Raw genomic sequence first — 18,260 nt, 5'->3', positions numbered from 1 at the left:
ATGAACATAGGGGTGCATATATTTTTTCCTTTAGTGCTTTTGTTTTCTTATGGTGAATACCAAGGAGTGGAATTGTTGAATCATATGGAGTGGTTGAATCATTTAATTTTTTGAGGAATCTCTGTACTGTTTTCCATAGTGGCAGCGTGAACTGACATTCCCACAAGGAGTGCACAAGAATTCCCTTTTCTCCGCATCCTCAACAATAGTTGTGGGTTGTTTTTATTTGATAATGGCAGTTCTCTCACGTGTGAGATGATATCTCATTCTGGTTTCGATTTGCATTTCCCTGATGATTAGTGATGTTTAGGAATGTTTTCATGTGCCTGTTGGCCATATGTATGTCTTCTCTGGAAAAACGTCTATTCAGATCCTCTGCTCATATTTTAATTGGGTTGGTTTTTTCAGTGTTGAGTTGTGTGTGTTCTTTGTGTAATTTTAATATTAACCCCTAATCAGCTATATCATTTGCAGTTATCTCCTCCCATTCAGTAGGTGTCCTGTTAGTTTGGTTAATAGTTTTCTTTACTCTGCAGAAGCTTTTTAAGTGTGGTGTAGTCTAATTTGTTTATTTTTCCCCTTTGTTTTTCTTGTCAAAGGAGACAAATACAAAAAGTTACTAAGATGTCAAAGAGCTTATTGCCTGTGTGTTCTTCCAGAAGTTTTATGTTTTCAGATGTTACATTCAAGTCTTTAAACTGTTTTGAATTTATTTTTGTGCAGGATGTAAGAGAGTAGTCCAGTTTGATTTGTTTGCATGTAGCTGTCCAGTTTTCCCAACATTATTTCTTGAAGACGCTGTCTTTTCCCTATTATATATTCTTGCCTCCTTTACCAGAGATTAATTGCCCATATAATTGTGGGTTCATTTCTGAGCTCTCTATTCTATTCTATGCCAGTGAACTATTGGTCTGTTTTTGTCCCAGTACCATACTGTTTTGATTACTTTAGCTTTGTAGTAAAGTTTAAAATCAGGCAGTGTGGTACTTCTAACGTTCTTCTTTCTTAAGATTGCTTTGGCTATTCAGGATCTTGTGTTTCCATAATCATTTTGGAATTGTTTACTCTGGTTCTGTAAAAAATGCCATTGGTATTTTGATAGGAATTGCAGTGAATCTGTACTGTCTTGTGCTATATGGTTATTTTAACAATATTCATTCTTCAAATCTTTAAATACAGTATATAATTTCATCTATTTGAGCTGTATTCAGTTTCTTTCATCAGTGTCATGGTTTTCCAAGGATAGGTCTTTTTTCTCCTTAGCTAGATTTATTCATAGATATTTTAATCTTTGTGATGTGATTGTAAGTGGGATGTTTTTCTTAATTTCTCTTTCAGATAGTTTGTTGTTAGTTTATAGAAATGCAACATAATTCTGTAAATTAATTTTTATCTGGCAACTTAAGCATGTTCATTGGTGACCTCTAGTAATTTTGGGGGTCTGTCTTCAGGATTCTGTCTATATAGTATCATGTCACCTGCAAACAGTGTGACCATTTTACTTCTTCCCTTCAAATTTGGATTTTTAAATTTCTTTTTCTTGTCTGATTGCTGTGGCAAGGACTTTCAATACTATGTTGAGTAAACGTAGCAAGAGTGGGCATCCTTATCCCATTCCTGATCTTAAAGGAAATACTTCCAGATTTTCACAACTGAGCTGTGGGCATGTCATATATGGCCTTTATTATGTTGAGGTATGGTCCCTGTATACCCACTTTGTGGTGAGTTTTTATCATAAATGGATGTTGAATTTTGTCAAAGGCTTTTGCTGCCTCTGTTGAGAGGATTGTATCATTTTTCTTTTTGAAATTTTTAAAGTGGTGTATCACATGGATTGATGCGTGGATATTGAACCATCCTTTCACCCCTGGGATAAATCCTACTTGATCATGGTGTATGATTTTTTTAATGCATTGTTGAATTCAGTTTGCTAATCTTTGATAATATAGGAGTTCTTATACTTTGAATATTAACCCCTTATCAGATGAATGATTGGCAAATATTTTCTTCCCTTCTGTAGATTGCCTTTACATTCTGTTGATTGTGCCTTCTGAAGAACAAAGGTTTAAGTTTGGCTTAGTCCTGTTTGTCTATTTCTGCCCCTGAGGTCAGTGATTTTTGCATCATATCCACAAAATCTTCGTCAAACCCAATATTGTGAAGTTTTTCCCCATGTTTTCCTCCAGGAGTTTCACAGTTTGCTGTCTTACATTTAGATCTTTATACCATTTTGAGTTAATTTTTGTATATGGTGTAATATAAGGGTCCTACTCTTTCTTTTGTATGTGGATACTTAATTTTCCCATCACCATTTCTTGAAGAGACATTCTTTTCTCCATTGAGTATTCTTGTTGAAGAAACTGTCCTTTTCCCCATTTTGTGGTCTTGGCACCCTTGTCATAGGTCATTTGACCATATACATGATGTTTTATTTATAGGCTCTCTATTGTATTCAGTTTATATATCTTTATGCCAATACCACACTCTTATGATTACTAGAGCTTTGTAATATGTTTTAAAATCAGGAAATCTGAGTATTCCAACTTCGTTCTTCTTTTTCAAAAAATTTATGTATATTCATGTCCCTTGAGATTCCATATGAATTTTGAGATTATTTGTTTCTATTCTTGCCCCCCAAATGCTATTGGGATTGTGGTAGGGATTTCATTGAATCTACAGATTGCTTTGGGTGGTAATGACATCTTAACAATGTTAAGCCTGTCAGTCCATGATCGTGGAATGTCTTTCCACTTATTTGTGTCTTCTGTACTTACTTTCAGCCATGTTTTGCAGTGTCTATGTGCAAGTATTTCATCTCACTAGATAGGTTCAATCCTAAGTGTTTTGTTCTTTTTAATGTTATTGTAACTGAAATCATTTTGTTATATTTTTTCAGATTGTTCATTATTAATGTATAGAAACAATCAATTGTGCTGATTTTGTATCCTGCAACTTTGCTGAATTCATTTATTAGTTCTCACAGTTTCTTTTATGTGGAATATTTGTGGATTTCTACATATGGGACCATATCATCTGCAAATGGAAATAATTTTACTTTCTTCTTTCCAAGATAGAAGCCTTTCATTTATTTTATTGCTTAATTGCTCTGGTTTGATCTACCTATACTATATTAAACAGATGTGGCAAGAGTGAGTACCCTACCTTGCTCATAATATTAGAAGAAAAACATTCAGGATTTCACCATTGAGTGTAATGTTAGTTATGTTCTTTTCTCCATGCTCTGTGTTATGTGGAAGTTGTTTTCTTTTTTTTTTAATTAATTTATTTTTGGCTGCATTGGGTCTTTGTTGCTGCATGCAGGCTTCTCTAGTTGCAGCAAGCAGGGGTTACACTTCATTGCGGTTTGCGGGCTTCTTGTTGCAGTGGCTTCTTTTGTTGTGGAGTATGGGCTCTAGGTGCATGGGCTTCAGCAGTTGTGACACACAGGCTCAGTAGTTGTGGCTCGTGGGCTCCAGAGCGCAGGCTCAGTAGTTGTGGCAAATGGACTTATTTGTTCCGTGGCATGTGGAATCTTCCCAGACCAGGGCTTGATTCTTAACCACTGTGCCACCAGGGAAGTCCCGAGGTTGTTTTCTTACATTCCTAGTTTGTTGAGGATTTTTAATCATAAAAAGGGTATTGACTTGTGTATGCTTTTTTTTAATCATAAAAAGGGTATTGACTTGTGTATGCTTTTTTGTTTTTTATTTTAGTCATGTGAGCCTTATCTCTTATTTTCTCAGTTAATCTAGCTAAGGGTTTGCCAATTATGCTGATGTTTTCAAAGAATTAACTTTTTGTTACATTAATTTTTTTTTCTCTTCTCTAATTCTATTTATCCCTGCTTTGAACTTTATTATTTCTTTCTTTCTGTCTGAGTTTCTATCTTTCTGAGTTCAGTTTGTTCCTATTTTTCTAGTTCTCTGATGTGTAAACTCATGTTTTTTCATTTGAGATATTTCTTCTTTTTTAATGTATTTGTTTACTGCCATAAACTTCCCTCTTAACAGAGCTTTTACTGGATCCCATAAGTTTGGATATATTGTATTTTCATTTTCTTTTTTCTCAGCATATTTTGTAACTTTGCTTTGTGATTTCTTCTTTGGAATCATTGGTGTTTAATGGTGTGTTGTTGGAGTCCCACAAATTTGCAGATTTTCAAGTTCTACTTTTCTTACTAATTTGTAGTTTCATTCCATCAGCATCAGAAAAATATACTTTGTATAAAATCAATATTTTAAAGTTGACAGACTTGTTCTGTATCCTAACAAGTGGTCTACCTTAGAGACATTTCTGTGTGCACTTGAGAAGAACATGAGTTCTGCTGTTGTTGGATGGGATGTTCCACATATCAGTTAAGACCAGTCAGTCTATCCTGTTGTCCATTATTTATGTAATATCTTTTGTCAGATTGCTCTGTCCACTATTCAAAGTGAAGTATTAAAGTCTATTATGTTGCTGTTCATTTAGCCTTTCAGTTTGGTCAAGAGGTGCTTCGTATATTTAGTGCTGTAATGTTTGGTGCATAAATATTAAATGATGTATCTTCTTGGTGAAGTGACCCTTTTATCATTATGAAATGTTCTTCCTGGTCTCTTTTAACAGTCTTGAATTTAAAGTATATTTTGTTTGATATTAGTATAGCCATGCCCAGCCCTCTTTTGGTTACTATTTGCATGGAATATCTTTTTCATCCATAACCTTTCAACCTGTGTGAGTCTTCAGATCTAAAGTGACATAGTTGAATCCTGTTTTTTAATCTGTTTAGCATATACATGTCTTTTAATTGAGGAGTTTAATTCATTTACATTTAAATTAATTACTAATAAGAAGAGCTTTTGCCGTTTTGTTAATTTTTTTCTTTATATCCTGTAGCTTTTTGTCCCTTTCATCTTCTCTTTCTGCCTTACTTTGTGTTACATTGATTTTTTAAATTGTGAAATGCATTGGTTCCCTTGTCTTTTCCTTTTGTGTATATTGTAGATATTTTGGTTATGGTTAGTTATGCAATTACTAAGACTATCTCAATTTTATAATTTTAAACTGAAAAACTGATAACAGCTTCACTGCAATTACATACATATACTCTATTCCTTTACAGTTCTATCCTTCTCTTTATGTTATTGCATAGATATTAGTTCTGCCATTTAAATTCTATACAGGAGTTAAAAGTGCATATGTGCACCAAAATTATGAAGACATAAGCTAGTATATTTATCCATGTACTGACCTTCATTAGAGGATTTTATAATTTTCTTTTGGCCTTATGTTGCTATCGAGCATCCTTCCTTTTAACCTTGAAGACCACCCTTTCTCATTTCTTATACGTCAGGTCAGTTGGTAATAAACCCCCACAGCTTTCCTGGAAAAGTCTTCATTATTTTTTGAAGGACAGTTTTACTGGATACAGTATTGTTGATTGACAGATTCTTTCTTTCAGCGCTTTGAATGTATTTTTCCCAATACCTGTGGGCTGTAATGTTTCAGCTAAGAAATCCGATAATAACCTTGAGACCTCCCTGATAACTGACAATTCATTTTCTCTTGTTGATTTCAAGATCTATCCCTTTGTCTTTGACTTATAGTGGTTTTATTACAATACGTTTCTCCATAGGTCTCTTTTGATTTTCCTAGTTAGGGGTCATTGAGTTTCTTGAATCTGCATGTCCTCAGATTTCTAAAGTTTGTGTCAGTGATTTCCTCAAATAAGTCCTCTGTCCCTTTCTTTTCTCTCTTCTCTTTCTGAGACACCCATAATGCATGTATTGCTCTATTTGTTAGAGTCCATAAGCTCGTCTCTTTTTCTACATTTTGTTTTTGTTTTTTGCTCCCATGAAAAAGTGATTTCAAATGACCTGTCTTCATTTCTGATTTTTCTTCTGCCTGACCAGGTCTACTTTTGAAGACCTCCAGTAAATGTTTATTGATTTTACTTTACCACAGAATTTCTTTTTATAATATTTTATATCTCCCTATTGATATTTATATCTGGAATTTTTTCAGATATTTAGGGCTGGATAATCATGTAAAAATCAATTAATTTAATTGATCCTATCAATAAGCTAAAATGGAAAATATTTGATTATATTGATAGATGCAGAAAACACATTTGACAATTCCAACACAATTTATGATTAAACTCACCAAAGTGGCAATAGAAGCAACTTCCTCAACTTCAGAAAGACTGTCTACAAAAACAATACAGCTTACATCAAACTTAATGTTTAGAAATGAAATGCTTCCTACTAAGATTCGGAACAAGGCAAGAATGTAACCTGCCATTCTTATTCAGCTTTGTACTTGCATGCAAAACTAATGATACCAAATATTGTGAGGATTTGGAGCAACAGGTAGTCGCATTCATGTTGATGGGAATACAAAATGGTACAGCCACTGTGGTAGACAATTTGGCAATTTATTATAAACTTCAATATTGCCTTACCATATGATCCAGCAGCTGTCCTCTATACCATTTACAAAAATTAGTTGGAAACTTACACCCACAGAATCCTCAGACATGATTATGTATAGCGACTTTATTTATAATTGCCAAAAATTGAAATCACACAAGATGTCTGTTAATTGGTGAATGGATAGAGAAACTGGAGTTAATCCATAAAACGGAATATTATTCAGTATTTTAAAAATTAGGCATCATGCAATTAAAAGATGTGGAGGAATTTTAAAAGTAAAGTGGTTAGTGAAAGAAGCCAATTTTAAAGGGCCACACACTGTATTATTCCAACTCTGTGACATTCTGGAAAAGGCAAAACTATGGAGATAGTTAAAAACATCATTGATTACCAACCAGGGCTTTGTGTGTTGCTTATATCACTACTTCTGAAGTTTTAGTTTTTTAATACAAGTATTCTGCCTTTAGAAAAAAAATGTTTGATTTTCTCTCCTAAAACTATTTTTGACATCAAAACTGATTGTCAGTTAAACCCTTAAGAATCTGTGTATTTTTCAGTGTTAACATTAAAAGTGATATACTTACTGAAACAATGATTAATCTTCTCGTAATATTTTTTTAAGTTTATTAGAACTAAATCAGTAATGTGTCATGAAAACATATGATTAATCTTATTTTGTTATTTGTCAGTGCCATTTGGGTTGAAAGTACTATTACTCAAAAAGAATAACAAAATTTAACTTTGTAAAATGCTCTTAAGAAAATCTTAAGATCTTTGGTATACTAGTTTATTAAATTAGTATTTGCATTTAGGTAATATGGCCACAATTACATGAAAAGACCAAGGGTTGAAAAAATAACTTAAGCAACCATTCTGTTTTTCATTTCTATTTAGTATCCAAAGATGATAACCTTAGAGGCATTTTCAGTTGTTTTGGCACAGTTGCTTGGAATTAACCTGGGATTAACATATAATAATGACATCTACAGTTGTTACTGTCCAGGAACTACATGCATAATGAATCCTGAAGCAATGTAAGATGTTATTTTTATCAAATCTTTGTCTTCTTTTGGGAGGTGTTTCTTACATTTCTTGATGAATAATTTCTCTCAATATAACTTGAATAAGAATATTTTTATTAAATACGTACAAGTTATTTTAAAGCTTATTAAAGGGAATGAGTATTGGATATTGTAGAAAATGTGCTTCATAGTTCTATATTCAGTGCTGTCGTATCGAGTCATTGATGATGACTTTGTGTGGAGTGCTAGAACCTTGAGGTGAAATTCATTCATTCTATCAAAAAAATTTTAAAGTATGTACTGTGTCACAAGTATTGTATTTGTCATATAAATGATTAGCGAGATAGAAAAAAGCTATATACCTTATATTAGTCCATCAGGGCAGAAACTTAAACATTTGAAATAAGAATTAAGAAGATTTAAACAGCTTATGATAAGTGCCAGGAGGGAAATAAATAGGGAATACATGGGGAGGAGAAACTTTCTGATAAAGTGGTCTAGGAAGTTTTCTATGAGGCAAAACTTATGTTAGGACCTGAAAGAGAAGAAATAAATCTAGTCATGTGAAGAACTTGTTGAAAACTTTTCAGGGAAAGCAAGTGAAGTGATACTTGGATAGCAAAAAATTTTAAGAGCTCAAAATACTGGAAAAAAGGGCTTGGGGGAGGGATAAAACAAAGAAACAAAAGAAGTGGCTGAAACTATAAGGAAGAATGTTAAAGGCATAGACATTTAAAAAAACAAAAAAGGAAAGTAAAATACAAAGAGGCTAAAGAACCATGAGTCAGAGGAAGAAGTCCAGGAGGTAATAGGAAATGTAGGAAAGAGCCTGAGCAAGCAATCATGATGTGGAAATTGGGATTTTATGATAAATTTTAAAAAACACATTTTAATTGATTTATGCAGTATGGATAATATAATATATTTTGTAACATGAATGTTAAATATATCAGAAAGAACAGCAATATAGTAATATTGTTACTGAATTAAGTCCTATAGACCCTAGGCTCTCTGCCTGGGCAGGGGAGAGTTCTTTTTTTGTTTTATTCAAGAAACAGAGTAACGAAACCGAAGCTGAGATCCATCGACACAGCACAAGCTCTCCTCAGTGGGCAAGGAATGGAGAAGCAGGAACTAAGTTCACAGATCAACTTCTCACCCGTGTGGTGAGAGGGATTTACTTTTAAAGAGTAAGGACAAAGGTTGGAAGAGTGAGGCTAGTGATGCGGGGGCATATGCATTAGTCTACAAGGGCAGAGGCAGGGCTATTTTGAGGGAGTGGGGTGCCCCCTTTTATTAATCCTTTTTGTTCCTTAGTGGCCATTTATAGGCACTGGTAGGTATGTCATTTAATAAACTAATATAGTAAAATCAGTGTATAATGAGACTCAGGGTCTGTTGGAGGTTAGATTCCTCGCCATCTTGGTCCCAGCTGGTTCCATCTGTTTGTTTGTTTGTAGCTTCCTTTCTTATCTCTGGACCCTTTGCCTTAAAGATTTATGTTAACTCCTGATAAATGTGCACGTTGGCAGGTTTTGAGCAGAGACCTGGAGCACTTTGGCAACAGTATTTGGTAAATAATGATTCTCATAATAATCTACAGCAGTTTCATAAGACAGAGGAAGAGAGATGTCAAGAATTATTTATAGAGGTTCTGGTTCAAGATGGTGAGTTAGGAAGAACTTGAACTTCTGTCCACCCTCAGACAAGCCAACTCTATGGCTACGCATGGAACAATTTCCTCAGAAAAAAACCAGAAAGCATGCTCAAGACACCTACACACACACACACACACACACACACACACACACACACACACAAGACACCTACACAGAGGGCAAACGAGAAGAAACGACATCGAAGAGGGTAGGAAAGGCTAAGAACCAATCTCACCATAATTCCTAACCCCAGCAAGGTGACCCACAATTGGGAGGGAACTCAAACCTAGAGATTCTCTCTGAGGGGTGAAGGATTTGAACGCTTATTGGACACCCTAACCGGTAAGACCTGCAACTGAGAGATGAACCCCCAAACATCTAGCTGTGAAAGACAATTGGACTTGCACATGTGAGCCAAATAAGGCTATAGTGAACCGAGAAAGAGATCTTAAAACTTTTGAACTCACTTGCCACCTCTGTGGCCTATTGAGAGGCACCCAGTCTTTATGCCAAAGAGGCTTATTTTCTCATATTAACGTGTTGGCTGGAAGGTCAGGCCTCTAATTGAACACACATCTAGAAGCCTGCTAAGGTACTCTCTGGGGATGGAGGCTGGTGGATGCCACCTTTGTGTTCTCCCTCTACCTTGCTACAGCTTGCTGGATTCTCCTGGAAAGGAGCTTGCACCGTCCCCTGGCACCCCAGTTTTTGCAGTTGCCACCCACAGGTTGCCACCTCTAGATCACTGGGCTCTGGTGGCCAGCTGGGTTTAAGCTCACAGGTCCCACAAAACTGTAAACAATGGAACAAGTTTTCTTAAACAGCTACGACCCCCAGGTCGCAGCGAGAGGCCACAGTCCTAGGAACCCAATCTTTCTGTGAAAGAGGCCTGTTAGCTTATCTTCATAGCTGTGGCCTGAGGGGCAGGCTTCTAATGAAACCCATGTCTAAAGTCATACTGTAATCTTTTTCAGAGGGCTTGGAGGATGGGAACTATCTTCAAGGCCTCCATCTGCCATGTTCCAGAGAACCAGTGTCTCCAGGAGGGGAGTTTGTACAGGCTTCTGCTGCTTTAGTTTCTGTGGCTGCTGCCCAGGAGACACCCCCTGATGGCCCGGCTCTGGTGCCCAGAGGGACTTGCGTTCCTGGGTCCCCTGGGACTGTAACAGTAACGATTGGAGAGGTAGTTCATGGCGAGCTGTCACGCCAGGGCACTGCACGGGTAGCAGACTGAAACACACCCCAGATTTTCTGTGAAAGTGGCCCATTTACTTGTCCAGGAGCTTCTGCCTGACGGGCATGCTGACTGTTTGACTCACATCTTGGGGCCAATGGTGATTCTCTCAACAAGCAGAGGCCAGTGGGCATAACTGTTCACCCTCCCCCTTCCTTGCTCCAGCTCCTCGGCGTCTCTCAGAAAGGACCTTACAACCTTGTCTGGCGCCCTGAATTTTGTTGCTGCTGCCAGGGAACATGTGTAGACCACCTGGCTCGGGTAGCCAGCAGGACTTATGCTTGTGGGTACCACAGGATGGTAACCCACAGAGAAAGTTTCAGCTGGTTGCCACCTGCATGGCACAGCAGACAGACCCTAGAACCAGAATTGCAGTCTTCCTGTGAAAGAAGTCTTTTAGCTTACCTTCATAACTGCTGCATGAGTATCAGGTTTCTAGTTAAACACAAATCCAACAACTGACTGTGGTCCTTTCCAGAGACTGCAGAGGGCGAGTGCTATCACTGGACTCTCTATCTGCTGTACCCTAGAGTGCCAGTATCTTCCATAGAGGAGCTTCTACAGGTGCCTGGTGCACTATTTTTTGTGGCTGCTGCCTTGAAGACACCTGCTGATCACGTAGCCCTAGTGGCAGGGGAGCTTGTGTTCCTGGATTTCATGGAGCTATAACAAACAGGCAGTTCTTGATAGCAAAAGACCCTGAATAGCCATAGCAATCTTGAGAAAGAAGAACAAAGTTGGAGACATCATATACCTGATTCCAGGGCTAAGACAGACAAAAGCAAACAAGCCTGGAACATTTGTGTCAGAGTATAAGGAGGCGTTCAAAGGATTATGGAGATTTGTCACAGGGACACAAAGCAGTTTGAAAGGGGCTCCCCATAGGCAAATCTGGGACAATTTGAAAGTCATTTGTAATGTTCGTAATGGATTATAACCCACTGAGTGTAATAGGAAGATATGATTCATGTAAATAGATGAATGAATTGAAAATGTGATTAGAAATGAGATTTTACATAAAACTTCTCTTCAAATAATTATTAAGTGATAAGAAAGGAAAGAAATGTTAGAGTAAAGACTGGCAGACACACCTTAATCAACTGATCAAAGTGACTTTTACCAAAAATATAACAAGTTGAAATCATGTGCTATCTGTTAGGATGCAATGGAGCAGACAGAGTCAACAACACTTCTATGATGAGGTTGCCAAGATGCATAACCTCAGTCTAACTATGGGGAAACATTTCGTAAACCCAAATTGAGGGACATTTTACCAAATAATCAGCCTGTAATTATAAAACGTTTCACTGTCATGAAATTCAACAAAAATTGTAATCAACTAAGCTAAGGAGACATGAGAACTAAATGCAGTGGTTGATTTTGAACTGGATCCTTTTGCTATAAAGTGCCAATACTGTGATGAAGGGGAAATTTGAATGTGATGTGAGGATTAGATTTTAGCACCATATCATTATTTCCTGATATTGAAGGTGTGATTTCAGAGAATTCATTACTATGTAAGAGTTATACATTAAAATATTTAGAGTAATCAGGATCTCCCGTTGGCAACTTACTCAACCATTTCAGGAAACAAAATTTGGTTTTCGTACTTTTGTATCATTTCTCTAATCTCATAGAGATTGTTACAAATTTAAACAAAAGCCCATTAAACAGTACACTTAGAAATATAAAAATATCAAAATAAAAAGAATCTAGGGTTTATACATTCTATATACTCAGTGTTGAGATATTTTAATTAATTAATTTTGTTACCAAAGTACAAATAATTCTGACTTTTAAATAACACAGTCCACCATTGTTTATTCCTTCATTTTCCCATATTATTCCTAGTATGTTTCATTTTCTTAAGTAGAGGATGTTAAGGTTACATGATTTAGAATATATTAAACAAAACAGCGCTTGGCACACAAAAAGCTCTGTTTAAGTATGTCTTACTATTTACTATTTTCATTATTATTGACAACACCATCATAATTATAATAATAATTATAATTTAATAATAATAATATAATAACATTAATGTATATTAATTATTATTATATTATATTAATATATAATATATATTATAATATATTAAATATTATTTTTATATATTAATAATACAATAATAATTATGATGGTGTTGTCAATAATAATGAAAATAGTAAATAGTAAGACATACTTAAACAGAGTTTTTTGTGTGCCAAGCGCTGTTTTGTTTAATATATTCTAAATCATGTAACCTTAACATCCTCTACTTAGATGTCTGTTATATTGAATTATAATAGAAACGAACTTATTCTTGCATTACTAATTGTATTAAAAATAAAGCACTCTCCCGTTTTGGCTATTCTCTAAGTGAAGTAGTACAGAATTCATAGTACGTTATTGAAGGAGTATGACTTTGATACTGATTTTATTCCTTTTAACTGAGGAATATAATTTAATTTCAGACGTTCCCGTGGTGTAAAGTTTTTTAGCAGTTGCAGCATGGATGAATTCAAACATACAGCTTCACAGCCTGAATTTGAATGTCTTCAGAATCGAACAGTTTCAAAAGTGGTTCCACAAGGAAGAGTTTCAGTTTGTGGCAATGGAGTTCTGGAACCGCCAGAGCAATGTGATTGTGGTGGGCCAGAGGTTGGTGAGAAACGTTAATAGCTTATCTAAAGATTTGTTTCTGTAGTCTTATAAATATAGTTGTGATATAAGTGGGAGGACTTTTTTTTTTAATGTTGCACCATTTTATCAAATAGCTAAGATGGGGAGATATAAGGCATGTGATAACTGGCTCATCCTGAATTTGAAACATTTGAAGAATTTAAGTTTGGGGTAAGTGCAGTGTGGTTAAAGAAGTAGATTTTCCTTGTTGTGTAAACATTACCCACCTTTCTGTATCATAAACATCAGTTCCAACAGTAGTATAATTATCACCTAAATCATCCCTGAATTCCTCCAAAGTGCCTGAATTGGATCACTGAGTTATTAAATGTATGCTGTTGTTCACCTCCTCATCTCCTACTTTCAGTTCTTGCATGTATAAAGCCTCATTTATTTTAACTTCGTTTCGCAGAATTGGATTAATCACAATCCTTGGTTTGTTGTTATATTTAGCTTTTTGCTATTTGTCTTCTTGTTTTTCATTTGTGCTTGGTAAGATAGCTAATCATTGCATTTTGTTGTTGTTGCCTTCATATACTCGTGCGGTGATTATTTTAATGTTTCATATTTGCTTGCTGAGATGTAAGCTCTAATTGTTAGGAGCTAAAATCTGTATAATCTGATTGCATTATAATTTTTAAGTGAATGACTCAAATCTTCTGTATATTTTTACTAATTTTGTTTGCCTGAACTTTCAGCACTCGAGAAATAATATTGATATCTCCAACTATACAGTTGGATTTGCCTAATTCTCATTATCATTTACTCAATTCATATTTTATATATTTTGTATTTCTTTTATATGGTATAAATTTATTTACAATTGTTGTACCTTCCTAGAAATTTAATACTTTACCTTCAAATACTGAATCTCTTTATTTCTAATGTTGATTTCTGTTTTAATGTCTATTTGGTCTGGTATATATCTGTATACATATTTTATGTCTGTATCTATGCACACACTAGCTTCCTTAAATTAGTATTTCCCTGATATTTCTGTATTCTCATTTAGGTTTTCTTTACTATTAAGTTCAGTATTTACCTTAGGTTTTAATTTATTATTCAGTCTGTTCTTGATTTATAAGATTAACTCAAATATTATTGTGATTAATACTTTTACATATTTTTAAATTAACTAAAGTCCATAGTTTATTCAGATTTCCTTTGTTTTTACCTAATGGCATTTTTCTGTCCCAGGATCTTTTCCAGGATACCTCATTACATTTAATTTTCTTATGCTCCTCTAGATTGCATATTTTTATAATTTTAGTTGTCTCAAAATTTTTATATTTTCTATATTCAATTTGCCACATTTGTTCTTAATTGAATTTTTGTTGAATCTGTTTATTTTGTTTTCCTTTCTTCCAGTATTTCTTTTAGTGATTTAGTCTCTATGTACTGTTTATTTTCCTTTAGTGATTATCTTTGTATTTTTACCATAGATGTTTAATGGTAAACATCTATCTGGACCACCTTCTTCCCAGATCACAGTGTTTACAACCCAATTAACTTTCTTGTAAAATACTCTTGTAAAATATTTCATTTCTTTACATTAGAAAGTACTATGGAGAATTTATTCAGAAAATAGTTGCTTTATTTTACCTTCCATTCCTTTTTATCAGTGTTTTTGTATGTCGAAGTTTCTTTCAGAAATAATCTCCCATTTAATTATAATTTTCTTTAAAATATATTTTAGTACAGTTCTCTCTATAGTAAACTCCGCCCACTTTTGTTTAGCAGTAAATATTTATACCATTCCATTATTTCACTGTGATATATAATATATATGAAATATATACAGGAAATATGGATGAAGAGTGTAATACATAGATACTTAACAAGCACCTGAATACTTTGCACTAAGGTCAAAACAATCCTTACCTCTGCCAAAGAATTTCTTTGTGTGTCCACTCTCAATATGCCTCCTTTTCCCAATCATCATTTAGAATTTAAAGGTGTCATTTCAGTACTTTCTTGTCATCATAGTTTTAGTTTTACCTCCTATTTTCCCATCTTTATACAATATAGTTTGATTACCTGTGTTCTACTATTATATAATTGGCAATCATATGATTTGTGTCATTTGTAACTTGGTCTTTCACCCAGTATTGTACTTGGAACATCCATCAACTTTTGAATGTAGCTATATTCCAATTGTTTTCATTGCTTTTAGTATTGAGTTTATGAAAATTTCAGTTTATTTATGCATTATTTGTGAAATGAAAACTTAAGTTTATTTCAATTTATGACTGTAAAGACTCATTTATTTATGAATTTTCTTGCACATGCTTCCTGCTGCACATGTGCCTGCGTTTCACTAGGGTGTATGTGTACCAACAAGTGAATGTGCTGTGTCATGAGGTATACATGTATATATAACTTTGAGGATATCTTACTTACTTTGGGTTTTCCTATGGTTGAATGGTCTTTTCATGTCTTTTACACATTTGTCTGTCATTTCATTCGCATTCACTTGTATGAATTATCAGGAATTTATCACCAATATGCTGGAAGGCTAGGATGTATGCTGATTCTTCAGTAAACTAAGTTTTTTCGGCATGAGACAAGTCTTACAGAGAGGACCTTCAGTGACCTAGTAGTTTAGGTAAAGGAGTAGGTGGGCTATTTCTGTTTCTTATGGGTGTACAGCTTCCTGTTTGTGGACTTTACCAGTGTCAGAGGCCAATCTGTTTATAGTGGAACTTTCCCGGGAAAAGTTCTTCACTGAACCATGGGATAAAGTTCATTAGTTCCAAATTCCAGGAGCCAGTGGATATCAGGAAATTTAGGGCCATTGGATGAAATCAGCTGTGTAAGTGATCAGAGATGCCTGCGGTTGCAGGGGGTCCTAATCAGTTACAGTGCCCAGTGGCCGGGGTTTTTTTCCCTTTTATCCGGGACTGCTTTCAATGATTCTTCTGGCTGAGCTCCACCTACCCCCATTGAAATGTAACTGCTTGTTTTGTAAGTCAGTATAGATGGATTATTTGGATTGTAGAGTCTGTCTTTAGTCATATATGCTTAAATAGCATGGGATGCAAATTTTCTCAGTTGCAGACCATTCTAAAAGTGTTATGATTTTGACAGAATACCTATACATTCAATAATATTTCACACTGGTATAATAATATTTCAGATTTGGTATAATCCTGAGATGACATATTATTGTGGGGAGGAGAGTAAGGCGGTGCTCCAAGTCTTGCCTAATGAAATTGAAGTGAACTTCGTCAGCTTCCCAGAATGGAAGTTTTTACTGCTAGTGAAAAGTACCAGCAGTATCCAGTGCTATATGCTAAAGGCCAGTAGTGGCAAAAATTATTTTAATTATTGTTGATTTGTTAATCACTCTGGCAACAATGGTTTCCACTTCTGTTTAAACCTCAGTACTATAATGTATGGCTCTAATTACCTGTGACTTCCTCTAGCCAGACAGTACTTTTTTTTTTCTCATTTGCAACATTTTACAACCTTGAAACGCTTTAGGAGTATAGGCAGTTCTTAGTTTATCACCAACATACATCATGTCTGAGACCTGAGAACAAATTTATCCAATGATAAAGACTAACAAAAGAACAAAAATATATAAAAGACGTAAAACAAACTAATGGCCAGGGTAGTTCATTGTTTAATAAGCTCAGACATACACATTTGCAGAAATTTTAACTGGCTCTAAAGTTACTTATAGCTGCTTGTGCGTGATATGGACCATAGAATGTCCATGGCCTGCCCCAGCTAATTGCACAGTACTGAGTATCCTTGGCTTTCAAGATTGTCTGACTAGATGTGTAAATATCATCCATTTAGGAGTACTTGATTAGTATGATTCATGTCTGCTGTGCAGAGGAATTGCTGTGTCATATCTGGAAAGGTATCTATTGCAGTCATTGTCAAACAATACCCTCGAGAGGAGATTAGGGGCTAACATGCTGTATTTGTGAGGACTGGCCATGTCCATTGCCCTGGGCTGTGTGCCCTGGATTTCCTTTTCTCACTTGACTGTAACTGGTAGAAAAGACACATTTGCCTGTCTTCCTCGGTCCCAAGTGCTGGAAACACTAGGTCTTGTTTTGGAGCCCAGTCTTGGGTTATAAGTGGATTGCAAGTGTCTCAGAACACATAGATGTGTTATAGATTGTTTTCAATATCTAAACTTGCAAGCTGATTTTGATCTTTTGGGTCTAGTGAGATACTGGAGAAAGATTTTACTATAATTTCCACCACCACACACCAAGTGCCTTCGGTCTGTAACTGCATCATATCTGGAACTGCCATTGCTATTGGAGCCACTGCCATGTTTCGCTTATATAAGCCACCTTTTACTGTCCAAGCAGGGCTATTATAAGATGACAGATTTTCTTGAGTATCCCTGCATATGCTGTCTCCTTGATCAAGACAGTGATCTTCTGACCAGCTGCCTTTCCCCTTCCTATTCCTTTCTCCCCCTCTCCTTCCCACTGTATCTTGTGCCGCTTCACAATAACAATCTAGATAGGCCAGGATAGCTATGTGGCTTCCAGTCATATACTCATCCCTACTTCCACGGTCTTAATCGTAGCATTTCCACATTGAGAGCGTCCCTTAAAATCAAGAGAACTGTTACATTTATGTAGAATATCTATCCCCATCATCTATTCAGCATAAATCTATTATTTATGACTGTTCGGGTATGTGTTAGCCCTAAAGAACCCACCAGAAATGTATGTGATTTGAGAGCATTTCCAAATCTAGTAAGAATATTCTTTCAATCTCACCCCTGGGGACTTCCTGGTACTATAATGGCCTGTGCTCAGGATAGATGAAAGGCTTGACAACTTGGCTACCATCACTTCTCCAATCCATCTTGACCAGTATATATGGCTTTCATTTCATGTGGATGAAACCCTTTATTCTTGTCCTGTTTATTGTTGAAGGAGGTAAGATCTGTGTACAGAGTGGGTACCAAACATTTGGGGTGAATGCCAATCAAATGGTATCATGTCAGACAGGATAGTCTGCCAATAGTAAATACATGGTGTCCAGGAATAATTCCTGCTCACAGCCCAAACCTTAAAGTACCATGGCTATTCTGTAGCCCAGTAGTGAGAGAGACTTTCTCCGAAGGGCAGACAAACAATTTCCTCATTAGATTCTCTCTGGCCTAATATCCATGTCTACATGAACATAGGACTCAGACTTGAACCATTGATTTTTCTGTCCCTTGGCCTGCAGGAAATTACATTTAGCTTTTGCCAAGGTGTCCATTCTGGGTAGTTTATTGCCCAGTTCCTAAATA

The 18,260-nt window shown here is 35.6% G+C and overlaps 1 protein-coding gene across 1 annotated transcript in view; it reads left to right on the top strand.

The window, feature by feature from the left end:
* Positions 1 to 18,260, top strand: part of LOC111173536 (A disintegrin and metallopeptidase domain 3-like) — a 110,365-nt gene that overhangs the window by 48,089 nt on the left and 44,016 nt on the right. The window contains 2 exon segments of the mRNA XM_089903783.1: positions 7,308 to 7,447; positions 12,781 to 12,967. Coding sequence (XP_089759909.1) covers positions 7,308 to 7,447; positions 12,781 to 12,967 — 327 coding nt within the window.

Source organism: Delphinapterus leucas, chromosome 21 (assembly GCF_059928025.1).
Source record: "Delphinapterus leucas isolate spDelLeu-1000000601 "Yukka" chromosome 21, BTC_Dleu_Yukka2, whole genome shotgun sequence".
Lineage (NCBI taxonomy): Eukaryota > Metazoa > Chordata > Mammalia > Artiodactyla > Monodontidae > Delphinapterus > Delphinapterus leucas.
The sequence above is the reverse complement of the archived record's forward strand: the minus strand, read 5'-3'. Positions and strand labels throughout refer to the sequence as shown.